This window comes from Gambusia affinis, linkage group LG21 (genome assembly GCF_019740435.1).
Source record: "Gambusia affinis linkage group LG21, SWU_Gaff_1.0, whole genome shotgun sequence".
In the NCBI taxonomy this organism is placed as follows: domain Eukaryota; kingdom Metazoa; phylum Chordata; class Actinopteri; order Cyprinodontiformes; family Poeciliidae; genus Gambusia; species Gambusia affinis.
In genome coordinates this window covers 660,916-688,671 of record NC_057888.1, presented here as the reverse complement: position 1 = coordinate 688,671, position 27,756 = coordinate 660,916, and the positions used below count along the sequence as shown (strand labels likewise).

At 39.3% G+C, this 27,756-nt stretch overlaps 2 protein-coding genes across 2 annotated transcripts in view; one reads left to right on the top strand and one right to left on the bottom strand.

Annotated features, from left to right (window-relative positions):
- Positions 1–409: 409 nt before the first annotated feature.
- Positions 410–27,756, bottom strand: part of LOC122824396 (coagulation factor XIII A chain-like) — a 31,742-nt gene continuing 4,395 nt past the window's right edge. Inside the window, exons 3-21 of the mRNA XM_044105035.1 lie at positions 19,142–19,252; positions 8,536–8,677; positions 7,477–7,546; positions 7,286–7,388; positions 7,029–7,205; positions 5,954–6,202; positions 5,610–5,728; positions 5,434–5,541; positions 5,105–5,279; positions 4,630–4,768; positions 4,388–4,491; positions 4,223–4,311; positions 3,989–4,142; positions 3,802–3,911; positions 2,961–3,129; positions 2,725–2,879; positions 2,504–2,640; positions 2,330–2,435; positions 410–1,241 (exon numbers count right to left, since the gene is read on the bottom strand). Coding sequence (XP_043960970.1) covers positions 1,206–1,241; positions 2,330–2,435; positions 2,504–2,640; positions 2,725–2,879; positions 2,961–3,129; positions 3,802–3,911; positions 3,989–4,142; positions 4,223–4,311; positions 4,388–4,491; positions 4,630–4,768; positions 5,105–5,279; positions 5,434–5,541; positions 5,610–5,728; positions 5,954–6,202; positions 7,029–7,205; positions 7,286–7,388; positions 7,477–7,546; positions 8,536–8,606 — 2,271 coding nt within the window. The 5' untranslated portion in view covers positions 8,607–8,677; positions 19,142–19,252 and the 3' untranslated portion in view covers positions 410–1,205. The remainder of the gene's footprint in view (positions 1,242–2,329; positions 2,436–2,503; positions 2,641–2,724; positions 2,880–2,960; positions 3,130–3,801; positions 3,912–3,988; positions 4,143–4,222; positions 4,312–4,387; positions 4,492–4,629; positions 4,769–5,104; positions 5,280–5,433; positions 5,542–5,609; positions 5,729–5,953; positions 6,203–7,028; positions 7,206–7,285; positions 7,389–7,476; positions 7,547–8,535; positions 8,678–19,141; positions 19,253–27,756) is intronic.
- nrn1a (neuritin 1a) lies at positions 13,488–27,756 on the top strand. The gene is made up of 3 exons (XM_044105207.1): positions 13,488–13,808; positions 19,969–20,116; positions 22,832–27,756. Exons 1-3 carry the CDS (start codon positions 13,754–13,756, stop codon positions 23,052–23,054), a joined length of 426 nt encoding a protein of 141 aa, XP_043961142.1. The 5' UTR covers positions 13,488–13,753; the 3' UTR covers positions 23,055–27,756.

Genomic DNA, 27,756 nt, shown 5'->3' with positions numbered 1-27,756 from the left:
AGCAGAAACGGGTCAAAGGTCACCTACTGGAGAAAAGACACCGGAGGCTGAGATCAGGAATCAGCTGTTTTAAATCAATCTGGTTTAATTTGGTTGTTTTTATGTAATAAACTGATTTTCCACCACAGAATGAATTAAAGTACCAGGGTTGTTGGTTTAAATCTCTTTCCTTGTCATTAAACTGTAAATCATGTTTTTTCTTTTCCTTTGCATTTTGTATATTCAACATCCTGCTTTTTGTGCAAAAGTTTGACATTTTTCTTTATTTAAAATAGCTTTTAAAGATTGTTGCAGACCCTTTGACTAGGCCATTGCAGTAACTCAATTCTCAGAAGTTTAAAATGTTTCTGTGCAAAATCCAATAAATGCTAAAGATCAGTGAGACATTCAGTGCTTTTGAAATGCTTTATTTGTTAGTACACAGTGTCATTATTGTTATGAAAACAGAAAAAAGGTTAAAATCACATTTGATTTGGTCCAGGATGGTAAAACTGAACAGGTTCAGTTTCCAGGCAGAAATGAACAAAGTTTGTCTAAAAGTTTGATAAAATAAATCAGTAATTAATTAGAAATTAGCTGCGTTAGTCAAACTTTCTCTGAAATTAAAGACAAAAATGGGAATTTTAATTCTTTTAATTTAAATGTCATTAAATGAGCTAAAGATAAAATTACAGAACAGTCAAGTTTTATAGAAAAATCCTGATATTAAATGAATTAAAAGCTGAAAACATTTTAGTTGTAACATAAAGTCACTAATCAAAATGAACCACCTTGTCTCAACTATCGTGTTTTTTTAGTGACACTTTAAGCTCATAATATTTAATGCATCTAAATTGTCTTAATATGGAAATAAAGAAGAGGACGTATTCAAGGACTGAACTTGTCCAACTTGTATCTTATTCTGAAATCCTCATCCAGGATTTATTCAAATTTAATTTACAATTTACACAATTTTCCATCTGAAGCTTCTTTCATTTATACTAAGTTAATCTTTCAGATTTATATTTTTGTGTCTTCAGAAAGTGATTATAGCTGATGAATTATCTGAACATGATGATACTGGAAACACTGATCCTCAATATGAAGTTTGATTTATGCATTTTGTTGATTTTAAGAATAATTTCAGATGATTTCAAGAAAAATGATGGTGATGAATGTAACTTGTAGAATTTGTTGTTTCTTCTCACTGGATGAAAGGACAAAGGTCACGGCATGACCTTGACTTCCACCATTGCCGTCATCTAAAAGGAAACACAGCAATCAATTTCACTGACAATTAGCATCAAGATGCTAATGGTACAACAATCTGTTTTCTAAGCTTTTAATGTCAAATTTAAGGTAAAATCTCCGTTTAGTGTTTCTCATGTTTAGAGACGTTTTTTCTCGAGACATTTAGCAGAAATAAAAACGTTTTGTTTTCCCCTCACAGCTAAAACTTCATCAGATCTCAGCATTTTCTTCAGGTTGTAGAAAATATTATAGACTGTTGATAAAAGATTGTTGTATTTATCAAATTCAGTGTCAATTTTAACCTCTTAAAAACAAACTTTGCCAAAACTTCAGCTTTGCTATGTTTTTGGTATCTAGGTTAGTTTGACAATTATAACTTTTAGCTAATATTTTATCTCATTTTTTAAGTCTTTTTAGTATTAAGTGGCAGTATCTTAAACTGTGATCATTTGACTTTTGCACATTTAGTAGGCTAATGCTAATGACCCCCTCTCCGCACCGGAGAGGGGGTCATTAGCTTAGCTAACAGCTAAGCTAACAGTAATAAATATTAGCTTAGCTAACATTTATTACAGTAAACTGATATATCTTGAGATAAATTAATGTGGTTTTAACCTATAAGTACACAAAACTAAACAGTTTAAATTTAGTATTTCATCTTTAAATACTTATTTTTTTCTAAATTGAGAAAATGAGAACAAATTTAACCATTTAGCTAACGTTTAGCTAATGTGTGGACAGCTAAATCTATTTCATAATATGCCGGCACATCAACTTTCAGCTGCAGTTTACTTTAATAAGAATTTAAGTTCTTATCTACTTAACTTTGCTTTTTTTAAGTTAATGATGACAATAAATAATTGTAGCCAATAAATCCATAATAGGTAACTTTTTCAATTTAGCTACAGTTTATTGCTAATAGTCTAGCAAAACCCCACAATGTTTGGCTGTTTTAAATTTTGGCTAATATTTTATTTACTACATTTTATTTTTAAATACTTTGACCTCAGTGGTATGAAAGAACATTCCACTGGCTAATCTTTTTGACCTCATTTAAAACTAATCTTGAAGTTTGACTTCGAGCCGTTGCGGTGTTTACATCGGGCAGGTTGTCGCAGTCCAGCACCACCAGGAGAGTCTGGAGTCCCGGCTTCGTTGGTCTGAACCCGACCTTGCGGGATATTTGGCCCATAGGAGGAATCGTCCTGGGAGAAAACATGTTTTAAATATAAAGCTCAGGAAGCTGCAGGTGAGGCAGGTAAACCGGGTTTACCTGTAGTTGTAGACCTGAGTCTCCAGCAGCCCGGCTCCCTCCATGGCCAGCTTGGCGCCGGTGAGGGGGAAGCCCATGGTGTTGGTGAAGGAAACCAAGACGTACATGTCACGATTCACTTGAGGCTGCCCACTCAGCTGGATACAGGTACACACATCAACAAATCAGTGTGAAATCTTCAGACTATTGAAGGCTTCATGGATGTTCAGTGTGGGTTTTACCGTTATGTTCAGCGGTGGAAGCTTCAGGGCGATGGTCTTGACCTCTGACACCTCTACATCGTGGGTTTGTCCGGTCACAGTGACCTCCAGGCTGCTGTTAGAGCCCAGCTTAGAGACGTACTCCTGAGGCGAAAGCTCAAACACCTTGATGCTACCTGCAACAGAAACACAGACATATCCAAGATGTGATGGGAATCCCTCTCTAAGGCCAGGGATCTGAAGCCAAAGCCACTCACTCTGGAAGCCGTCCAGATCAAACCTGCAGTCCTCGACTTTCAGTGGATCTGATGCCACCACGCCAGTATAGTAGGTGGGGCTGATTTCCATGTGAACTTTCACTGATTTCATCGTCTCACTTTGGTTGTAAAAAGTCACTGAAACCCTCAGAGGCTCGCCCACATAGCCCTGGACAGAGAGGGAGGAGGTGGCAGCACTGAGTTAAGGTCCTGCGCTGTACTTTGGTTTGTCGAAGTCCGCCGGACGCGACTGCCTTAAGATACTGGGTGCTGCACAGAAAACCCCGCGGCAGGAAACAGCCTTCACATTGAACCGGTTTGTATGCAACACTGAGCTGATAATGCCCTGGTGGTGAAGAAACGGGGTTGACGACCCAACCAGCCCATCAAACTCACCAGTATGTAGACTTGGTAGACTTCACTGGTCTCTCGTGGTCAAAAGGGGAAGTTTTTTATTTACCGGTCAGTCTATGTTTCTGCCCTCATCTATGGTCATGAGATTTGGGTAGAAACCAAAAGAAGGAGATGATGGATAGAAGCGGCTGGAATGAGAGTGTCTGGACTCTCCCTTACAGACAGACGCTCAGCCATCCAGGATGGACTCAGAGTAGAGCCGCTGGTTCTTCATGTTGACAGGAACCAGTTCATATCTGTCAAATCTCCCGTTTCAGCCACATAATTACCATGTTTTACCTCTTCATCCCACCGTGCTCCAATATTTCCCTTAAGTTTCCCGTACTATAGTAATTATGTTGCACTACCCTTGGTAAGTAGTATCCGTGATGTTGTACAGCTCAAAGCCTTATGGACGGACGGACGGACGGACGGATGGTTTCCTTACCGCCTGAGCTGAAATGTGGATGGACAGTTTGGAAGCAGGGAAGTTGGATCTGTCTCTTGAACATCCGTACTGCTCAGCCAGAGCCATGGTCTGCTGATCTGCCAGACTTCCTGCAGATTCAGATTTTCTGTATTCACCTTCCTGTGGTAACTTTGATCACATGAAATATAAAGCAGTTTAAAATGACCTTCTGGATGTTTATAGGTGCCTGTGATGTCCTCCGGTCGCCGGCCGCTCAGTGACTTGGTGTAAATGAGCTTTCCAACATAAGTCGTGTCCACCTTAAATGAAGTCATATTGCCATACTTGTCACTCTTCATGTGGATCAGGTCGCTGTTCACCTAGAGGACAAACAGTCAGCTATTACTCGACTGATATATCTGATGACTCAGGTTTAATGTGGATCTCCTTCCAGTCTAACCTCAGCGAAGACGAAGCCACAGTCGAATGGGTGACACAGCTCACCGTCCCTGATGGCAATGACCGGCGCCGGACCGCAACGGAAATATCCTGGAACACAGCGAGACACGGTTGGGATAATCGGTGCTTCCTGTGGGTTTGGGACGTTCCTGTTGTTCTGCCTCACCGTCGTTGGTCTCCTGCGGAGTCGCATCCACCACCTGCCATCCGGAGTACTTTGGTGGAAGATCGACTCGCTTCATGAACGCCTCGTTCCAACAGTGGAAGTTCCTGCACAGAAACCAACTCAGTGACTGTCGTTGGCCATAAACGGTTAGCCTTGATGACCATGGAGGTCATTGACAGTCCAAAAGGTTTAAAATCCCTAGAAAAAGGTTAAGTTTGTTCCACAGAAGCGTTTGGACCAACCAGATGGAGTCCTGGGTGTTGTGTCTGTCAGGCGTGCCGTCCGGCTTGAAGATGAGTTCGGTCTTCAGGTTGCCCGTGTTGTCGTGGGCTGAGTTGAAGTTGGTGATGACTCTTGATGGGATCCCAAGGCATCGCAGGACTGCAGACAGACAAACTGTTTAGCATCAAATGTTCATTTATGTTCCACTTACAAACTTTAACACTTTAACTCAGATAATAGACAAGAAATACAAACTATTTTTGTCCATACTGTATTCTGTCCTTTATCAGAAATGCTAATAAGGCCTCTACTTTTGCAAACACTCCAACTCTTTTACCCAGAAGCTTTTGGTCTTTTAAACAACTAGCTAACCCTCTCAGCTAACGTTTCATGTATTAATCCTGTCACCTCTTGCTTTTGTTGGCCATAAAAGTGTTTTATTTGATTCAGGTTTTTACAGTGTGCTGCTGTGTAGTTTTTTACAGTGCGTCTTACAGGTGTTGAGGACGCCGGCGTAGACCCAGCACTGAGCAAATGACACCGGCGCTCCGGAGGTGTGGTACTTCTGCAGGATGCTGGCGCTTCCTGTCCAGGTCGTTGGCGGCGTCCCCATGGAGAAGTCATCGCTCCAGTTCCCAATCAACACTCCGTTGTCATCCTGGGAGTTGATCTAGAGGTCAAAGGTCAGGGAAATAGTTTTAGTTTACAAGTTGAGACAGAAAACCAACAAAAAAAACTGAATTTAATGTTTGTTTTGTGGATTCTGAGTGAAGTTGTTGATGTAAATAAAACCTGATTAAGATTGAAAAACTGCATCGTCTCACCAAAGCAGAGGCAGTGCGAACCATTTTGACCACGTCACCGCGGTTAGGAATCGGCATCCGGCAGGCGTCCAGGATGTAAATACAGGCGTCCAGAATGCCTTCCTCAAACTGCAACAACAAACTCTGAACGTTAACAGCAGATTCAGACGGATCTGTGCTCTGTTGGTTCGGACTACCTGTCCGTAAACCCAGCCGCGCTCCGTCACTTGGTCCGATGTGCCCATATAAATCAGACCCGTTGAGTTCAGGACGTACTCAGAGCGTCCGGCATCATCCGGGTAGAAAACATCATCATCTGCAAACATGATCACACTGGCCCAATCAAACTCCACTCAAAGGTTGTTGTTTAGTGACTTTACTCAGAAAACAAGAAGTTCTTGTGGTAAATATAAAATGAAAAGAGAGAAATCAAAATAAATAAACTATTGTCTTCAGGTTTGCAATCAGATGTTGAACCTAAAGAAGCTTTTAACCTTTGGAAACAGAAAATTCCCACAGTAAGCTCATTATTTCAGTGTACCTGGATTCCAGGGGTTGAACAGCAGGTAGAAGTTGGTGTTGGGGTCCTTCTCGGTCCGCTGCATCCCGTTTCCCATGGCGACGGCCACGTACATCCGGTACAAGCCCACGATGGCCTTGGAACTTGCCGTGACGCCGAGGGAAACGACCGTATCCCGAGCTTCAACAATCTGACCGGCCCAGGCCGCACCAGAATGGTTACCGAAGTTCACCACCACCAGGGACTCCTTGTTGGCCGCAGGGTCGGCGCCTGGAGGACAGAAATAACATTCACCTGAGACCCAGGAAAAGGAACATTCTGAACAAAATCATACGACCTTCCTCGCCCAGCAGGCTGGATTCTTTTAGCACTGAGTTCAATCCACGAGACTCGTCTTTATCGTCGGAGTATCGCAGGATGTTGTTTTGTCAGTCGAATAGTAATGCTGATACTGTCTTCCACTCCACAGTCTTAATGTTTTCAGTGTTAGAAAGTCGATACGACGTGAGTTTCCCATGTGATGCTCTGTTCAATGTTACGGTTTCTGATTTTCCAGTAGATTGTAAACCGATCCTCCGTTTGGGAAAGGAGGAATAAATGTTTCTGCCACTGAAAATAACGTAACTGCTTTGGATAGAAGAAAAACTTTTGCACAAACTCAGAGAGATTTCTCCGTCTGCAGAGATTTTTTATAAAACAGTCGAGGCCTGTAAGGTAGTTGAACCGGGATTAGCAATCTGGTTATCAGGCAGTCAGTTTGTGGATGAAACCTTCTGGTCTATGTAATTCATGGTTGTCTCTTCAAAATAAGAGTCTGGGTACTGAAAGACTAGCAGTGAACACATTGGTCTTATTGGGTGGGAACACTTTTAATCTGAAGCTGGATTAACTGAGTTTAGCTCCATCAACCAAAGAGTGAAGTGGTTCTTAAGGCAGCAGGACAAACCTTCCTGTTCTCCAACAAAGACAAGAAGACGAGGACAAAGAAAATGACCAACAACTCCATGAAACCACCATAGCACTTCTTCAAAGGCAGTAGATTCTTTGTACACAAGGAAACCAACCAATCAGAGCAAAGATCCAACCTGCAACTCACCAATCAGAAACTCCAGCTGGAAGTCGTCCTGTGGCGTCGCCGGTCGGTTGAAGGAAACGTCGATGATGAACTGCTGGCCGCGGCGCACCACCAGGAGGTTGGTCATGTACTCGCCGGTGTAGTGGTGCGCCGCATTGATGTCCTTCCGCATGTCGACGCCCACCACCGACAGCGCGTCTGACACAGGCGGCAGACATTTTGTTTTTAGTGATTCAGCTCATTCTGGCAGCAGTAAATCATTGGAAAACGAATCCTACCAACTCCAGGTTGCGCCGATTTTGGAACAAGATCGGTTTCTCCGTCGAAAGGCTCAAACTCACGGAAGTCATCGTGGTCAATGTGAAGGTTTTTATTCGGCACCTAAAAGAGAAACAGAAACGCTTCATGAACTTCATGAACTTATACGCTTTAATAATGATGACGATAATGTTCATGTTGGGATGTTTACCCGACTCGCGTAGCGAAAACTTTTTTTCATCGTGGAAAATCTTCGTGTGAAATCTCGTCCCATAAAAAAGCTTAAAAAAGAGGGAAGATCTGGGATGTTATAAAACATAAAAGACTTTTTATCCTCCGTCTAAATGTGGAAACGTCTTGTCTTCAAAAGACAAGAACATCGTTACTGAAAACCTAAAAACTAGACGAAAGAATGAGCTAGCAGAAAATGCTAGAACTCAAAAGCGCTGAGTCACTGGTTGCCATGGTGACTCCCGCTCTTTTCAGTCCAGCAGTTTGTTTTCCTCGTTTTGGTTCCAGATTTAAATGAAATGTTTATGACAGAGTGGGCGTGTCCCTCTGCATGCTGCGCTCTGATTGGACAGAAAACTCCTCCAATCAGAGACAGGATGTAGATTTGAGCCAGAAAGGAAGTTTAAAGGTTTGTGACATTATCACTTAAAAAAAAAACAAAAAAAAAACAATGTAATAAACTCCATTATTATAGATTAAATATAATTTAAAGTTTCTTATAATCTCCTAAGGAATATTTTTTAGCTTTCTTGAATGTTGCAAACATATTTTTATATTTAAATCTGATTTTCCCTCATTTATTACTACAACCTAGTTGAACAATTACTATATTTTATTCATTTTGTTTAATAATTTCAAGTGGGGATGTTTATTACTGTTAAAGTTTTGTGAAATACATTTATTTTATCAATAAAACCTCATTAAGAGATTATTTATTATTTCTTCATGAATTGAACTTTCTCCTCTGATCTGAACAACATCATTAATAACTCACAGTTTCTGTCCAGAAAAACGAATAAAATCATATTTTTTACATTTAAAGAACATAAAATACAAATTTAAATCTTCAACTTTTCTATTTCAGGAGCAGTTTGTTTTCTTCCTCCAGATTTACATAATGGATCATTTTACCATAAAAAGTTGAATCATTAGAATAAAGTCAAAGTATTTCACTAAAGTTTTTCCATCTTTCTGAGTTTCTGCTGAATTTTCTCTGAATGGTTTTGCAGATTAAATGGTTCTGCAGTTGGAGACTCACCGTCCAGACGGAGAGGCGTCGCCCCGACCCGGTTCTGATCCGACCCGGTTCTGATCCGACCGGCGCAGCATCACTTTTATTCACTATCACCACTTCCTGTTTTCATAAAGTCACTCCGGAGTTTCCTGTCCCCAACGAGACACTAAAAACCAACAAACATCTTCATTCATTTGATCAGTTTTTAATTCTAATGAATTTAAATTATTGTTGGAATTTTGTCCATTTCTGGTTTCTAATTTAAATGAATGAATTTCTGACATCATCATAAAATCCTCATAAAACAGGAAGTTTGTCAGACTGAAGGTGACCTTGACCTTGACCTTGACCTCTGCTGCATTTTCCATCAGCATTTTAAACAAATTCTGCAAAATTAAAGGATTTATGCAATAAGTAAAATATTCAGAGAGAAGTTAATTATTTTTTTACAGAAAGTGTAAAATAAAATCATTTTGAACCATTTTAAATGTTTTTCTGTTTTATAACATTAATAAATGAAAAATATTTCACATTAAATCATTAAAACAAACCGGAACTGATTAATTTATATTTTATCTGACGCTCTGAAACATCAAACTGTTTCAGGATGAATTTTCCTTTTCACATCTGATGGCAGCCATCTTGGATTTCAGGATTATTTTATGGATTATTTTTTAAAATAAAAAAACAGAAGCACTGACTGGTTCAGAGAACCGTCTTCTGTTCAGCAACAAACATTAATAATGGATGACTTTTTATTTATTACACTGCAAAAATACAAAACCCTCCAAGTACTTTTAGCTAGTTTCTGCTTCAAATATCTTAATAAATCAAAAGGACCTTAGAGGTAACATTTCATGAACCTGTAGTTTGTTTTAAGTCAATACTTCTTGAATATTAAAATAAAATTCATAATTCCACTGATAGATTCGTCCACTGGTAGAAAAATATCCCGTTATGAATGAAGAAAAGTATTTTTATCAATATTTAACATTATTGACTTTTAAAAAGCTGCTATTTCTTGATGAAAAGTTACCTGTAAGCCAGTTTTGATTGATTTTTTATATTTGCATCAGAATCTAGATGAAGTAAAACTTGCTAAGGTTTTGTGTTTTTGCAGTGCGTTCTGCTGCCTGGCACCAAGAAGGTTTTGGGTTCAAATACTTTATAATTTTGGTCAGAGGTCCTCAACATGGGGGTCGTGAGCCAAACGAGGGACAGAGATACTGGATGGGGGTCAAGACTGATCAAATGTTTTTGTATATTTTTTTAATCTAAAGTTAAAATCATCCAACTTGTAAAAACTGAAAATAAAGTATTTCACCTTCAGTGAACAGAAATTTAAAGCATCATTAACTTTAATTTTCATTCTTTTTATTAAAACGTTAATTTGACTGAAACCCGGGATTGGTCCAAATGATTCATATAAAATCTGAGTTTTATTTACTAAAGTCAGGAACATTTAATAAAGATAATATTGGATTAAAAACTGATCATCAAAGCTGATATTAATAATCTCGGTCCAGTTTGGAAGTGAAGTTCTTCCAGAACGTTCTCGGGTCGCAGCGACCCGTTTCTCTCCGGTCGAGTTTAGAGAAGCTGCAGATTCTACAGAACTAAAATCTGCTGAGTCGTGGTTTGTCGCTCCGACTCGCTGCTGCTGATCGCTTCCTGTTTTCTCCAAAAGTTTCTCCAGATTAAACCGTCCGACAGATTAAAGCTTCAGGGTTTCTGTTTCAGATTGATAAACAAACAGAGAGAAATCGGATTGAAAGGGAAACTCAACCAGTTCGTTGATGAACTGGTTTCACCTGAACATCGAAACAAAACCTGAACAAAAACACAAACTGATTCTACGCTCATTATTTATCAGACTGACATCAGAAAAGGAAAAGCTGATCAGAAACTGAGACTCTCTGGTAAACAGCCTGTAGACTGAAGCTGTGACTCTCACTGAAAGTCCTGTTAGTGAACTTAGTGGTGGCAGCATCATGCTGATGGAGCTAAGTCCTGGAGGAAAACCTGCAGAAGAGCTGAGACAGGGGTCAAAGTTCAGCTTCCAGCCTGAATCTCCAATGTTCTGATCCTAGTCAAAGTCCAGAGCTAACTGATGTTCTCAGATGTTTATCAAAGAAAAAAGGAGAACATTTTGAGGCAGACATATTATTCAGGTTATCTTACAAAATGTGTAATTTGAACGTTGTTTATCAGTTTCATAGTTCATAATCATCTTTTCCATAAATGGAGTGACTCAGTTTGTGTTTCATAAACACTTTAAGGAACGTGAGTCTATAAATGTTTACTTCGGGAAAAACAGAAAAGTTTTCGCCTCTTTAAAGACTCCTGCAAAGACATTTCCCCACCACCAGAGGGCGGTGTTGGCTGGTAAAACAAACTGAATCCGTCATAAAAATAAATACAAATAACTGTTTTTATCATTAAATTAGTTTTTAGTGAATCAGGAGAAGAATTGATCATACCAGACAGAAGAGGATAAAAAAACGGTTCAAGATTTAAATAAAAACAGGAAGAATAACTGGAAGCAGAAGTTCCGTGATCCTGCAGTTCCTGTTGTTCGCCAGCAGAGGTCACTGATGTCCCCAATCGCCACACGTGGGGCTGGAGGTGAGAGAGTCTGTCCAGCTGTGTACCGGTTTCTGATTGGACAGATGGTCCAACGGTAAAAGTCGGGGGACAAGGTCAAACAGAGACATTACACCTGGTCGGCTGCGTGGCTGTGCGGTGTTTTGATCCACGCAGATCCACGCAACAACCAGGTGTGATCTGTTTTCACCAAAACAGATAAAAAATGATTTATTTTAAGTTTCTGTGTGAAGGGTGTATCTGAGAGGTCTCTGTCTTCCTCTCTCTCACTGTGTGTGTGTGTGTGTGTGTGTGTGTGTGTGTGTGTGTGTGTGTGTGTGTGTGTGTGTGTGTGTGTGTGTGTGTGTGTGTGTGTTCTACTGCAGCGCCGCATCACCTCAGGAAAATATGTGCGATAAATGCAGCAGAGCTCCGGATTGTTTCAGATTCTGCTGACGTCAGCAGGAGGAGGAGAGACCCCCTCGTTGTGTGTGTGTGTGTGTGAAACTCAAACACACACACTCGTCTCCCTGAGTGGGTGTGAGTGGGAGATCCTCGGTCATTCATTATTTCCAGTTTTTCTCTCCTCAGGTTTGTTTCGTTTCACATCCGGTTTAAATTTAATCCAACGATCTGAAATGATTGGAAAAGATCTTCAGAGTCTAAATGGAAACTTTCTTCCAGATCAAAACAGTTTCGGTACATTTCAGACATCACGGCCTGCTGGGAGGAAAACGTAAAGAAATTAGGGCTTGTAGTACCACCAGCTGCCAGTGGGGGCGCTGGTTCATAAGATGAGCTCGGATCGTTTTTGAACCAAGAGCCTGTTTACGTCACTCCTTAATAAATGTCATATTTCCATCTGTCCATCTGCAGGTATTTAACTGCAGCAGCTCGTTCTCTGTTTTTACACTTTATTGTTATTAATTTTGTAACTTTATGTCTCGTTTCTCATCCAGCAGTCTGGGCCGGACCGACGCTGTTTGGGGCCTTGAGCAGAATGTGACAAGGGCCCCCCGCTAATTAAGCTAATTAAGCACTAACAGCGTTTCAGTACAGATGATCAGGGAGAGAGGGGCAAGTTTAATTAAAGAGAGGGGCAATTAAATAACACACAATAATTGAGACGTATTTAAGAACAAAACAAGTTAAACATAAAAATTAAACTCATCAGATTATAGCTTTGCTAACACAACAATAAAAAATATGAAGATTATTCTTTGGATTTTCACAAAGTAAACTTTTAAAAATTAAAAATGTAAATTTTTTAAATGTATCTTTGTTGAATAAAATGTAACAGTTTGTATTTTCACAGTTTATTAAAAATTATTTTGTTACTTTTGGTTTAATAAAATATTTTTTTAATGCCACTGATGACTGTGAAGTTATGGGCTAAATATGTGTTTCAAACTGTTATTGATAATAAATTAATATTATGTACAAACATGTTTATTTAAATAAACTATAATCTGCTGCCAATGCAGTTCACACGTTTTAATTTTATTAAATACACTTATGGTTCCATATTAATTACTAACGTTCAATTCAATAGTTTCTACAACATTAATAACAATAATTTGATTTATAAAAGCTGAATCATAAATTAGTGTGAAACCTAAAAACTGGTTTGAATCAATTTAACGTTTAAATGTTTCATCAATTCATCCTGCATCCATTCCTGATGTTGATGTTCCCAAACCGAAACGAGTTTTTACAACCTGAACCGAGTTTATGCTCCTGAATATTTTATGTCTATAAAAATGTAAAATTACAAACAGATGAATTTTCCTTCATTGAAATGGAGGGGAGTGTAGCAGCCTGGTTTCAGCCAGCTGATTGGCAGTGCTGTGTGACTCTACATCTTATCAAAAGGATTTTAAACCATCGAAGTGAAAGTGAAACATTTAAACCTTCAACCAGCAGCAGCAGCAGCAGCAGCAGGCGGTCCGAAAGAAAACTGGACAAATATCCAACAGGAAGAACCCAGAACAAGAACCAGAACCAGAACCAGAACCAGAACCAGAACAAGAACCAGAACCAGAACCAGAACTAGAAATGAAAAACATTGAAACTTTTGGGTCTGAAACGTTTTTTATCTTTTTTTTTTTGTGAAAAACATAAAAATCAGTGAAAATTAAAATATTTGAATCATTTTAAAGCAACAACCTGATTTATTTACAGCCTCCGGTTTAAATGAAGTTTTTAGAATGTTTGTCATAAATTAACACATTTTTGTTATTTTTGTTTGTGACTCATCTGTTTATTTCAGTCAGAACATTTTAGTCATCAGGTCAAAATAAACCAAAGAATGGAAACGATCCTAAAATATGAGGGATGGAGGGATGGAGGGAGGAGCTTTCTCTCTCTGTCTTTTCTTTTCTCACTCGGGACGCGTAAAGCGGAGTGCGATCTGGAGCGGAGCGGAGCAGCACCAACCCGCAGAGTTCTGCAGAGGAGGAACCATCCAGCGGGAGGAAGAGGAGGAAGAGGAAGAGGAGCGGCCGGCCAGCAGCGGGGCTCCGCCGCGGTGGATTTGCTGTTTGCGCCTGTTTTTTTTTTGTTTGTTTTTTTGCGGTTTTTGCGGGGAATGTGCGGCTCCTCCTCTGCGGCTCTCCAACTTTGTGAATCTGTGCTCTCATGCTGAGAGGCGGCGCAGAGGATGGGAGAAACCTGGTGCTCCAAATGCCTCACAGTCCTGCTGGCTCTTCACGTCGGTGAGCGGGAAACTTTCCGTTTCTTCTCATTTCAACCATTTCTCATTATTTCTGTTAAAAATCATTTCCTGTCTCGTTTTGGCTCGTTTCTGCTGCGCGCTCAGGGAAACTCTTTCATCTGCATGTTTGCTGAATTTATTAAAAATCAAATATTGGCGTTTCGTTTCGTTTCCTCCAGTTTGGTTTGGGCTCGTCTGAAGCAGCGGAGGCACGTGAGGCTCCAACGGGGCTTCACTTCACATTTAGAGAGCGTGCATGTGCGTGCATGTGCGTGCATGTGTGTGCGTTAACAAGGGGGATGCCCCCCTCCATCCCTCCTCCTCCTCCTCTTTACTCCGTCCTTCCTCCTCCTCCTCCTCAGGTCGTCCCAGGCTGTTTTGCTGCGGAATTCTTCATGAAAACGTAAAAAATTTAAAAATTAAAAGCTGCTTCGATCTTGACTGAAGTATTTTAATTTTTTTACATTTATAAAGATGCATTTTAGTTGGTCAGACGACGTGGTGGGAAATAACAGGTAGAACTCCAGATATTAGACGGTGGATTCCAGGGTTTAGTCGGTGTTCAGAGGAGCCGCAGTGCGACTGTCCGGAAATAAGAACACTAGAAAAAAAAATATTGTTTTGAATCTAAATTTAAATCTACAGCAAAACAGGAAACAGAAATAAAAAACATGTAAATTTATCTCCGTAATTTCCCTCAGAGCGCGTGCACAGACGTTGGTGCACGCGCCCTGCTCGTGCACGGTTTCACACCTTCTTCTGTTTGTAATACTAATAATAATAATAATAATAATAATAATAATAATAATAATAATAATAATAATAATAATAATAATAATAGCAGCATCTATCCGCTCTGTGTCTGAGCGGGCCATGCCGGGCCTGCCGGCTCGGTTCGGCTGCAGAACCGAACCGGGTCCCCGCAGGCTGCGGCTGACCGCCTCGGAGCTCCGGACCTGTTTCTGTTTCTCTGTTGCGTAACGGCGCCGTGGAGGAGGCTCTGCGCGCGACCGTGAGCCCTGCGTGACCGTGGAAGAGAAAAACTGAATTATTCAGTCCGGATGAATCCGTCTCCTTTTGTTCAGATTCAGGAGGAAAAGAATCAGGAATCAGTTTAACCCGCCCGGACCGTTCGATGGTTCTGTTCCGGTGAAATCTGAGTGGCGCTGCGGGAGGATTTGCGGGAGGATTTGCGGGATGTGTGCAGAGGGATCGAATAAAATCGACCGACTGGCCTGGATTAACAAACCCGTTAGAAATCAGCTTTGATCGGGACTGATCCGGTTCTCTGAGTCCGGATCCCCGCAGAGTGGTTCGGTTCCGAACCTTTAAAAATACATGAAAACAGACAAAAATCCAGTTTTAGATCGAAAAACCTGAAGCTTTATGTTGAATTAATGATTTAATGAGTTCAAAGAAAACAATAAAAAATCCAAATAGAAAATAAAAGCAAAATTATTGTAGAAATAAACAAATATCTGGATGTTTATCATGCAGGAAGAATATCGCTGTGCATTAATGGTGGGTGTGTCCGCGGTGTAACACGAGGTGTGTGTGTGTGTGTGTGTGTGTGTGTGTGTGTGTGTGTGTGTGTGTGTGTGTGTGTGTGTGTGTGAATGAGTGCTCGATGGGAGGCGTGAACGAAAATAAAATCTAAACGAATAAATAAAACCCGTGCGCGCCCCCGCGGTGCGCGGGACCGTCCTGGTTTCACAAACTGGGAATGTTGGAGAAATTCCCAGTTTGTTTGTGGGAACAGGAGAGAGAGAGGATGAAAAACACGAGAAGAAGAAAATCTGAAACATCCGCAGCTTCACCAGAAAAATGATCAGATTAATGAAATATTGAAGTTATTTTCTTACAGATTCATTAAACATTAAAGTAATAAATTAACCCTTTATTATTATTATTATTATTATTATTATTATTATTATTATTATTATTATTATTATTATTATTATTATTATTGATCAGTTAACACCCCGAGCTGCTGCTGCTGGGTTTCTGATGATGATGTAATGCCTCCATCACTTTCACTCATTCATCCACTGAATGTCTAATAAAATGACGTCACAGGCAGCAACATGAAAAAACATTTTAAAATCGGATTTAAACATTTATTGTTAGTAATTTTGATCCTAAAACTATTTGAGCTAAAATGATCATTTTCTAAAACTGATATTAAACTAATTATTAAAAAACTAAAATGATTCATTAAGAATCTTATCAGAAAACTAAAATAAAAAAAAAACATTTTTTCACTCTAAATTCACATTTATTCATTTATTAACTATTTTATTTTTGTTTTAATTATTAACAGAAACTTATTTAAAATGTACTTAGATTTTTTTTTCTAAAATTAAAATCTTCACACAGAAATAAAAGAAAAATAAAAAATAATAATGTTTTCAAACAGATCAAAATTTGATTCATTTCACTGTAAAAAATGAACAAACTGAACTTCATTTAACTAAAAAGACTTTAATCAAAACAAATTCATTAAAGTCAGAGAAGTTCCTTATTTTGGTTCATTAAAACATAAATCTGTCATGTGTCACTAATATGGTTAAAATATTAATTATAAATCATTAAAATTATTCATTTAAAGCTAAAAATAATTTTTCTCCCTTAAATGATAGAAACAAAAGTTTAATTAGATTTAAACGGATCAAAATCCTGAAACTTTAATGTTTCGTTTTTTCATGATAGAAAGAAAAAAACTAATAAAAAGATTCAGACTGGAGATTAATTAATAATTCAATAAGTGAGAGTTTTAAATATTTTAAACATTTTAAAAAATTAATCAAGAAGTTTTTCAAACTGGAACCGAACAAACAAGTTAAATTACAAAATATAAAAAAAACATTTAAAGAGGCGAATAAACACTAAAAAAATAAATCTTAGTTGGCCAATTAAATATAATAAATGAAAATATAATTTAGAAACAGTAAAAAAAATTAAAAAAATGTAAAATAAAACAGAAAAAGAAGAGAAAATATGAACTTTGAACGAAGAAACGTAATGTTTTAAAATCAGCAAGTTTTTAATTTCTGAGTTTCAAATATTAATGAGTTAAATTAATCTTTATTCATATCGATCAGATCCTCGATCAGCTGATCAGTTTTTCTTCTTTCAAACAGAAACTTTTTCTCTGAGTCTCAACCGCAAACGTCCGTTTTTTGAAAAAGCAGGAAGTGACGTTTATTATTTGAAACGTTAAATTCATTTTAAAATAAATTGAAATAAAAACTTTATGGATTTCGATTAGTTTTATTTTTCACATCAGACAGAAAATTTTAAATCTGTCGGAAAATATTTAAAACATTTAAAAACCTTTTTCTGGTTTATTTTTTGTAATTTCCGGTTAGCAACCAGTTAGCCGCTTAGCCCAAATATTTGTGTCTTTTTCTGTGAAATGTGCTCAAAACCTTTCACAGAAACTTTGCAGATTTTTAATATATTAAATATGTAAACCATTTTAACAGAGTCGTGATTGTCTGGCGTCAGAAAAGCAGCCAATCCAGGAACTCCATCCCGTTTCCTTGGCTCTGATTGGCTGCAGCTCCAACAGCAGCCGCTAGCTCGTGTGCTAGCGCTAAAACGGTTTCCGCTGTGTGTGTTGAAGCTCACGAAGATGTTTTGGTGTTTAAATGATCAAAATAAGCAGAAATAATTATCAGAATCAGGTTGTAATTATTCACATAGCGCCACCTGCTGGCAGTTCAGACCAGGAGAGGCAGAGCAGCTTAGAGTCTTTAAAATAATAATAATAACTGTTTAGAATTTTCTAGCTTTTATTTTGAAACCACTTCCTGTTGGTGTTTTGAAGCCCTGGCGTTCCTCATCGAGTTTCAGATGTTTTCCTGATGCGTGAGGTCCAACATTTAAATCTGCTGCATACAGAACCGGAGCTGCACGCCCCCCTCCCTGACCTCTGACCTCTCCTAACAGCCGTGTCTCATCCGACACGTCACGCCGTGTTGGTTCATCATCTGACGGAGCGGAACCGGACAGCAGCCGGTTCTTATCCAAACCAATCAATCAGGACGATCCCGAGCTTAACGAACCACGAGCTCACTGGGCGGAGTGTGTGTGTGTGTGTGTGTGTGCGTGCGTGTGTGTGTGTGTGTGTGTGTGTGTGTGTGTGTGTGTGTGTGTGTGTGTGTGTGTGTGTGTGTGTGTGTGTGTGTGTGAATGAGGGAGGCGGCCGACCCGCCTGATTAAAACTCTTTACCAGTCGGGACCTGAATGTCCAGCTGAGCTGCTGAATGTCGGTTCTGACCCAGAGAGCCGGTTAAAAGCCCGACCGGGTCAGAACCCAGTGAAATGTTCCAGTTACTGTTAGAAAATGTCCAGATGTCCAGTCAGAAACTTAAAAAACTTTAAGTAGACACAGAAAACTGTCATCCATCCATCACTGCTCACTTCTGCTAGCTGCTAACAGCAGATCTAATTTTCAGCTTAGTGCTTTGAAAACATTTAAGTTTTAAGTTTAAACATTAATTTAAGCTTCATTGATTCTGCAAACTGAAAACATTTTTTCACGCCTTTGTTCTTTAATCTGTCCTGATAAATGTCAAATAGCTAATAGCAAAGCTAATAGCAAAGCTAATAGCAAAGCTAATAGCAAAGCTAATAGCAAAGCTAATAGCAAAGCTAACTTTAGCTCTTCAGCTAACTCCAAAAACTTACTGTTTTAAAATCTTTCAGTTGAATTAAATTTGACTTTTGTGTGGAAGTTTTGAATTCTTAGATTAGATGTTAATATTAATTTTCATATTAATTTAAATAAACTTTATTGAGACAGTGGAAAGTAAACAACAAACGGATGAAAGAGGCTCAGAGAAAAATCCTGAAAACAACCAGGATATTAATTTAACATAAACATGAAAATGAATTATTTTGAGCTAACTGGTTAGCAAGCTATGCTAGTTAAGGAGCTTCTGTTGTCCAGCTCCAGTTCAGTTTGTTGTTAATATCTGTGAAACTTCCTGTCTCACAGATATTAAATATTAAAATATTTCAGATTTTCACCTCAGTTTTTATTTAAAGTCCAATCTGGTCAAAGTTTCTCTTTTCAGTAAATATTAAAATCTGAGCTCAAAAAGAAGTGAAATATTCATGTTGAAGGATTTGGTTCTGATGTGAAGCATCAAAAGATGTTTGGAGGATTTTATTTTACAGTCCCAACAAAACCAAACCAAACGACGTCCAGGATCGTTCTGCAGGTTGTCGGTTTGATTCCCAGGTTTCAGTTTCACTTTTGTTGCCAAATATTTACAAAATAAAATCGTTAACATCAAAGAGAAATAAAAATAAAAATATTTGACTGACCGAATTCAACAGAGGTCCGGCCGGTCGGCGCCGGTAATGTGCAGCTGGTTCTGGTTCTGGTTCTGGAAGGTCCGTTCAGAACCAGTGAACTCCACAGCCAAACATTTCGGCCTTCAGGAGACAAAACATTTGGAAGAGAAAATATTTATTAAGAAAACGACCCGAAGCTGCACAGAGGTGGAGGTTCTGGAGTGGCCTAGTCAAAGCCCAGGACCTGACAGAGCTGGGACAGTTCAGCAGGAAGGACGGAGGAAACAGATTGGACCCGCAGATTTCAGGTTTTTATCCAATATTTTGAGATGAAACTTTTTTTGTCCACAAGTCAAATTGTGTCGATTAATTTATAGAAGCAATAAAAAAATCATTCTAAAAACTTTCTGCAGGTTCTGTTGACGTTTCCTCGTCTTTCTGGTCTTTTACTTGACAAACATCGTTCTGACTGGTTTCACTGGGATCTCTGGTTTTTCTCTCTGTGCTGAAGACAAAAACTGAAAACCTCTGAGTTCAAAAACAGTTTTTATATCTGATGTGATTAAAAGTCAAAGAACGTTTTCAACCTTTGACCTTTGACATAAAACAGAAACTTTACTCAATAGGTCGACTGTTCAGCGATCAATAAAACCTGTTCTGTCAAATTACATGAATTCATTTCTAATCAAAGTGAGAGACGTCGTGTTTAACCCTTTCTCTCCCAGTTCTGGTGTTTTAAATCGTTTCGTTTCTCAGTTCTGGTGTTTTAAATCGTTTCGTTTCTCAGTTCTGGTGTTTTAAATCGTTTCGTTTCTCTCCCAGTTCTGGTGTTTTAAATCGTTTCGTTTCTCTCCCAGTTCCGGTGTTGCAGACGGTGCTGGTCGGTGCTGGCGAATGCGACTCGGTGTTTAAAGGTTTCTCCAACTGTCTGATCCAGTTGGGGGATGAAATGGCCAACTATCCCCAGGACCTGGACGACAGAGAGAGTCTGAACAAGATCTGCACGTGAGTTCAACTCCAACACAGGATGAGAGTCCAACGCTGGGCGGATCATCAACCGACACCTCACAGAACCAAAAACACTTTTCACATTTTAAAGTGTCTTTGATTGAAGGACAATTTACTGGATTATTTTAGTAACATTTTAAAAGTTGACCCAGATGGAAACAAACCATCCTGAGTTCAGATCGACTTGCTGTTTGGAGGATTTATTGATCGTTTCATTAAACTGTTTGACACTGAAGTGAAAAGGTGAAAAGCAGAAACACCTTAAAGCTGCTGCTTCATTTAAATCTCTGATTTATAGATTTCAGTTTCAGAAACATTTTCAAAAGAGATTCTGAATAAATCAGATTATTTCTGTAGTTATTAGTGAGAGACGCTTCAGATGAAACAAAATGAGCGACTGAACGGGGGGGGGGGGTGACCCCCCCTCATCCAGAGGGGGGGCTGGAGGGGGGGCACCAGATGGCAAACGCCCCCCACCCCCTTGTACCCCCCCTCCTCCCCAGTGACACAAACACATGATTTTTTAATGCAGTGACGGCTCCATCACAGAGCTGACGAGGCGTGGCAGGAGGAGGGAGTGTGTGTGTGGGGTGTTAATACGCCTCCTCACACACACACCGACACACACACACACACACACACACACACACCGACACACACGCGTTAATTGCTCTGAGATGTATCTTGGACACGGCTCGGGTCAGCAGGTCAACATCAATAAGAGCAGATTGGAAGATTGGATTAGATACGCTGTGTGTGTGTGTGTGTGTGTGGGTGTGTGTGTGGGTGTGTGTGTGTGTGTGTGTGTGTGTGTGTGTGGGTGTGTGTGTCACTCAGCTGGCTGGTGTCACATTTACATGAACTGCGCGGCTGAAAGTGATGAAGAGGAGATGATTAAAAAGGAGGAAGAGAAAGAAAAAATGAAGCCAAATATATTAAATATCTATAAATATAAAAATATATTTAGATGTAAATAGAGAGTCGGACGGCTGAGTGTGAATAAAACATTAAACCAAGACAGAGAGAGAGACAGAGGAATCATTTTAATCCCAGGTTGTTACTCCACTCAGGATTTAATCCACATGTGAACCAATGATGGGATTTAAATCACCTGGATTACAGCAGGTGAAACGTCTTGAACGGCCACCAGGGGGCGAAAGTACCGGATCGTCCGACAGTCGACGGCCTCATTAAGTGGCTCTAAAGGAGTTAATGGAGTCGGTTGGTTGACGGCACCATGGATGTTTTATCATGTTGGGCCTGCAGGGGGCGCTGTGGAGTTACACTGAGCTGCTCTCTACCATCTCTCTGTCTCTCTACTAACTCGGATTATAACCTTAATCTGAGTTTAATAGACGTAAAAACTGAAAATCAGACTCTTACCAAGAGAGTTTAACATGATTTATTGTTATTTAGTTTGTTGCAGAAACTGAATAAATTTTTCCCAAATTTCAGTCATCAGCGTAGAATAAATCGGTCCAGGTTTCCAGAATGCTGCAGTTTTCCAACACTTCAGGTCTTTTTCCACTAAAATTCTCATCATAGGACAGAATAATCCAGAATATCGAACCAGAATAATCCAGATTATCGAACCAGATGTTCTGTCGCCATGTTTCTTCCTCGTCGGCCATGTTTGTTTACTCCAAACTCTCGTTGGTCTCCAGAGGTTTGGGAAGATTTCCCGTCTGAATGATGAGTGAAAACTGTGGTGTTGTTTTTACTGAACCCTGTAGAACCAAACATGTTACATCTATGATATATTATATCTATGATGTAACATGTTTGGTTTAATGATTTTATCGTTAACATCGACTGAGGATTTTAAAATGTTTCCGTTGAACGAGGCATCAGGAAGGAATCGTTACAGGAAACACAGAACTGGACTTTAGAATCAAAACAAGCCGAGAAACGAGAAACGATTCTTCCTGTTTAGAAAGAATAATTATAAAAGTTGACCAAACCATAACTGGTGCTGTAATCTGACCAGTAAGGAGTTACTGGTGTGAGACTCTGTCCAGCGTCTGGTTTAGTTTTTCTGTCTGAAATGTTTAAATTGAAGCGTTTAAAGTGGCGGCGCTGATCCAGTCAGACCAGAATCATCAAGGATTCACTGTCAGGATCTCATTAAGGCCGAGTTCAAACAGATTAGAGCTGAATTATTCATGTTTATGTTCACAGATTAAATATTCTCAGCTGAAGTCGCAGCTGCCAACGTGAACTAGTTCACTCATCAATATTTTATCAGGTGAAGGTTCCTAAAATATTTTAATGTTGGAAGACGAGATCGTCATGTTTCTGTCTGAAGTTTCACCAAAACGGATTTTATTTAAGATTCTGCAGTTAAAACTAAAGAAATTCAATGTGAGAAAGAAGTGAACTGATTTCTAATCGTATCGTAGCAAACAGACCCAGGATGAAGCAGGACAAGGACTGGAGTTCAGTCTCAGTGGATAAAAATGTTTTTAGACTGTAATATTTATCATGTGCCTCCTACATTCACGGCTCTCTGCTGATCCAACTGGCCAAATGTGTTTCAGAGCTGAAGGGAAACTCTGGAGTTCTGTTGGACTCCGTCAGCTCCATGAAGTCCAGAAGGTTCCTCATTGCCAGTTTGGACCGGCCACCAGCCGTGGCTCTGAGTCCGGCTTCCAGGCCGCCTCCCACTCCAGTCATTAGCCTGCGGTGCTAATCCTCTCTGTCTTCTCTCGCCAGTTACTGGGACAACTTCCACTCCTGTGCCACGACGGCGCTGGCCGACTGCCAGGAGGGGGCGACGGACCTCTGGGAGAAACTGAAAAAGGAATCGCGCAACCTGAACTTCCGTGGGAGTTTGTTTGAACTGTGTGGCGGCGGAAACGCCGCGCCCAGATCTGCCAGGGGCCTGGGCTTGGTGCTGACCGCCCTGCCCAGCGTACTGACTCTGCTGGCGTTTTAACAGGAAGGAGAAGAAACGCAACGTTAAAGAAATAAAACACAAGAACATTCGTCCAACTGATCAACAATAATTAAGAAACAGAGTGACAGCCATCCTGAAAACACGACGACCAGGACTCAGTTTGCATTCATCAGAAGAAAACAGCAGAATTGGATTTTTGGCGGCGCTACGGCAGCCTGGTTGGCCCTGGGGGAGAGCTCGTCCAATCACACGCCGCCTCACCCAGAGGTCAATAACATGAAATATTCAACACGCCATTGACCTGAAATGAAGACAATGATGAAATTTTGATGGATATTCACCAACTTACAATTGTGGAATTACCTAATATTAAAGTCAGCCATGCATTATTGATATCGGGTCGGCCACGCCTCGCCTCGCCGGCGCCGACCGACACGCCTCGCCGGCGCCGGCGCCAACCGACACGCCTCGCCGGCGCCAACCGACACGCCATCAGGATGGACAGTAGGGCTGCCATTTAGCCTGAGGTACTAATTCATGTGTGAAGCAAGACCAAGAGGAAGAATCAATAAGATGCGCCGAGGCATAGAGCCGATCCAGAACCGGTCCAGAACCGATCCAGAACCGATCCAGAACCGTCGCCTCGGTTCCTCTACGGACTGCTTCTCATTTTTAACGGCGGCAGGTTGAGTCAGCTGACCAGAGACGGGATGTTAGCGAAATGCTTGCTGTGCTAGCCGTTACCCTGCAGAGGCCGCGGTCACACCAGCTAGCAGGTCACGGCTAAACGATTACAGGCAGCAGTGGTGACGGTATTCACCTTTGACCTCAGCAGCATTCCATCATTAGACCAACACTTTCCTGAATTTGTGTTAAGATAAACATGTTGCATTTGGTAAAACCACTTTATGATGCCAGTTCAGTAAAACTCATTCTGCGGGTTCTGGTGTGACCACGGTCGCTTGGCGTAAGTTTACTTTTAGAGAAACAACAGATCAGCTGAGAAAGTCTCAGCATTTCAGGGAATGGGCATAAAACATTAAAATGATCCTTTTTACATAATTTATGATGAGAAAACTGAAGGTGAAGTTCATTTTGTACAAGATCAACTCAGCTAGCCAGCGCTAAATGTCGCTAAAGTTTGTCCAGAGTAAGTCATGGTTAGCTTGAGTAGCATTTGTTTTTATTAAACTTTAATGTCAGACAGGAGCTACGTTTCAATTTAGCAACAATCTGACATTAAAGCAGATTCAGAGAAAACATTTTGAGACAAATGTGCTAGCATCTCAACCTGATGCTGTCATTTTATCATGCAAGTTTGATTCACAATTTAGCTAACGTTAGCTTAAATATTAAATCACAAAGTAAACCCAAGAAGGCCAGGTTAGCTAAGGGTTTAGATAATCAGTTAGAACGACTCATTAGTTTATAGTTGATGAGACCAGAGGAACAACTAGCTTGTGTTGGGCTAGCAACAATTAGCAGCTAAATCAGGTAGCATACATTCAGAGAAGGATAGAGGATTATAGTTCAATCAGATAATATATCAACCAAATTATAGTCAGGTTAGCTAACTTCTGGTTAAATATATAAACAACACCTTTGTGTTTTCTGGTTGGCTAACAGCTAGTTAGGAGCTAAATCAGGTGTATTTTGATTAGCTAAGAATATCAAACTACCTACATCCAGATGATTCAGATTAAAGATTTGTCTAGATTAGGCTGGATTAAATAACATTCTGAACCAAACTGGACCATTTGGTCATGTTCACCTAAATTTAAAATAACACGGGTTACTTAAAATTTGATCAAACGGATAAATTTAACGTTTAGGTTTTGTGAAGTTAGCTAACAGCAGCTACAAGCTACATCTATGTTACCAGGTTGGATTAACACCTGGTTCTAATAAGCCTGGGTTGATTGGTATTTATTATATAAATCTATAATACCCATTAGATTTATATTTACGTTAGCCACAGAGACTCATGCTAATAACTAGCCTGTTAGCTAACTTATGTACATTAACATTTAACTTGTGTACTTTATTAATATTTATTGTCCCTTTTAAATGAATAAACATTAAATATTTATAATATTTTGGAAACCAAACTGTTAAATTGAGTCAAGGTAACTGAAAGTTTGGATTAGCATAAAATTGTATTGTAGCCTGTAAGCTAACAGTTTAATGTTAGCATTAAACCAGATGTGAAACGATATGGGAGAGATTAGGTTTTAACTGACATCTTAGCTCATTTGTGTTGCGTTGCCTGTCATTAGTCTAGTAAATGAATCAAATACTTAAATTATTCAAGTTATTAAATAAGCTAGCTAACATTTTGATTTTGTATTAACTGCATTTATGGGAGAGTTACATCAGATTAATTAGCATCTTATTTTCAACATAGTTTTTCTTCAGTTTTCTTACAGTTTCAGCAAACAAGCAATAAGATCTTTTTCCCAACTCAATAAAAATTAAACTTTGGGAAATTCTGAGGCTTCCATGTTTAGACGTTGTGCTCATTTCCTGAAATCCCATCAGATCCAACCTGAACAAAACCAGAGAAACCTGATGTTTGTTTTCTGTCAGTTGAAACATCAGGAGCAGCAATATGAAGAGACGTTCCGGCCAGCGTAGCTAAAATATGAATAATAAATGAACCGTGGCTGGAGAGAGATATGACTGTTGCCATTTAGCTTCATCTCGTTTCCATCCAGTGATTTTAGTAGATTTTCAGCGATGACATATTTTAGGTCTGTGTTAGAATAAAGAGGAAAGTCCCAACAGTAAAGTAGCATCATGAAATACAGACATTAGAAATATTAGGAGTTTATTTCTGAGACAGAAACATTTCCACTGCCTTCTGACTAAACAATGTGAACTTCTTAGTTTGTTTGTTTGTTTGTTTGTTGCTTGGCTGGTTTGTCTCTTTGTTTGTTTATGAGGAAGTTACATAAAAAAAGTTTAAAAAGATTGATTTATATCAAAAATCATCTATGAAGAGAAAATGTATATGAAAAGGATTTTTGAGAAAAAACTGAGTGAAAAAAGATTTTATTGTTAGAGATAATCTATTCCAAACAGTTTTAACAGCAGATTGATTATTTACAGATTATATAGATATAAAGAAGATCAAATAAACAACTGATGAAATGATGAAGAATAAAGAATAAAAGTCATAATGTTTGAAGAAAAACCTGTGTGTGATTTTAATTTGGACTGGAGAGGAAAAGAACCGATTTAATATTAATGAGGGGAAATCCCAGAGGAGTCTGGGGCCGACATGGACTGAGGAAGAGGAGGAGGAAGAGGAGGAAGAGGAAGAGGAGGAGGAGGAAGAAGAGGAGGAGGAGAAGGATTTCTAAATAATTAAGGAATCTCTAAAATGAGACCTTAAAGCATCTTTTTATTAAAATTATAATCACACTGGGGCCACAAATACTAAAACTAAAATCCTCTTTAGTTAATTTTTTACAGTGTTTTCATTATTTTTAACGGGAAAACAGAAAAACTGTCGACTCAAAACAAACAGATTCTTTTATGAAAAACAGTTTCAGTGGCGACTGAAACAAACGCAGGAAATTAATTTTTAAATGAATCTCAAAGTTTTAATAAAAATCAGAAGCAGAGAAGAAACCAGCAGGTCAAGAGGGCAGAAACAGACCAGGGGTCAAAGGTCATCCATGAATGCTCACAGAAAGGCTAACCTCTGCAGAAACTCGGCTGCATTTCTGGATTTGAAGATGATAATTCCTAATCTGGTTAATAAACATAAAACGATAAATAAAGACTTTCACAGTTTTAATTTTCCTCCTGATGCTTCATGGAGCTTCTGAAGAAACGTGACTGTGGACGCTAACATTAGCACTAGCTGCTACCTGTTAGCACTCAGATGCTATTGTAGGTTAGCATAGCTTCACTGATAGGCTAACTGCTTTTAGCACAACAACAGTCTTTCCAGCATCCAATCAGATCGTTTAGAAGCAGAAATGAACCGATGCTACCATCGCTGTTAGCGGACGTGTGCGTCAGATTAATGGTCGTACCAGAAACACGTGAATACAAAGGTTCCGGCTCGGGCATTTTGGATGTTCATAAACAAAAACAAAAAATGATTAACTGCATTAAAATCTATAGAACTAATCAAAATAAACTTGTTGAAGTAAAATCCTTCATCTATATTCATATTTCTAGAATTTTAATACATTCATGTCCAGATTTCATTAAAAATCTGGTTTTTAAATTTTCTTCTGCTTTTATCATCATTTTTAACAATCTGAGTTTCTGCTTCTGGAGCTAATCTGAGGTTAATCCGAGGTTAATCTGAAGTTAATCTGGACTTAATCTGAAGTTAATCTGAGGTTAATCTGAAGTTAATCTGAAGTTAATCCGAGGTTAATCTGAAGTTAATCTGAGTTTAATCTGAAGTTAATCTGAAGTTAATCTGAGGTTAATCTGAAGTTAATCTGAAGTTAATCCGAGGTTAATCTGAAGTTAATCTGAGTTTAATCTGAAGTTAATCTGAGGTTAATCTGAAGTTAATCTGAGGTTAATCTGGAGTTTTTTCTTTTCTCATGGTGGTTTATTCCAGACTTTTCTCCTCTTGAAACATCCAGAGGTTATTTTTAATCAGGTCAGTGATGCTGATTCGACCTGAAAGCATCAATGAACCGATCAATACGTCTGATCGATGCCATCGGTCGCCATGGCAGCAGGATGAAAGCGACTGGAAGGTTTTGATGGT

Bases quoted from the DNA above. Each gene is read 5' to 3' on its own strand.
- nrn1a (XM_044105207.1), top strand. From the start codon at position 13,754: ATGGGAGAAACCTGGTGCTCCAAATGCCTCACAGTCCTGCTGGCTCTT. The intron at 13,809-19,968 runs GTGAGCGGGAAA...TTTCTCTCCCAG, and splicing joins CCTGCTGGCTCTTCACGTCG to TTCCGGTGTTGCAGACGGTG. The intron at 20,117-22,831 runs GTGAGTTCAACT...TTCTCTCGCCAG, and splicing joins AGTCTGAACAAGATCTGCAC to TTACTGGGACAACTTCCACT.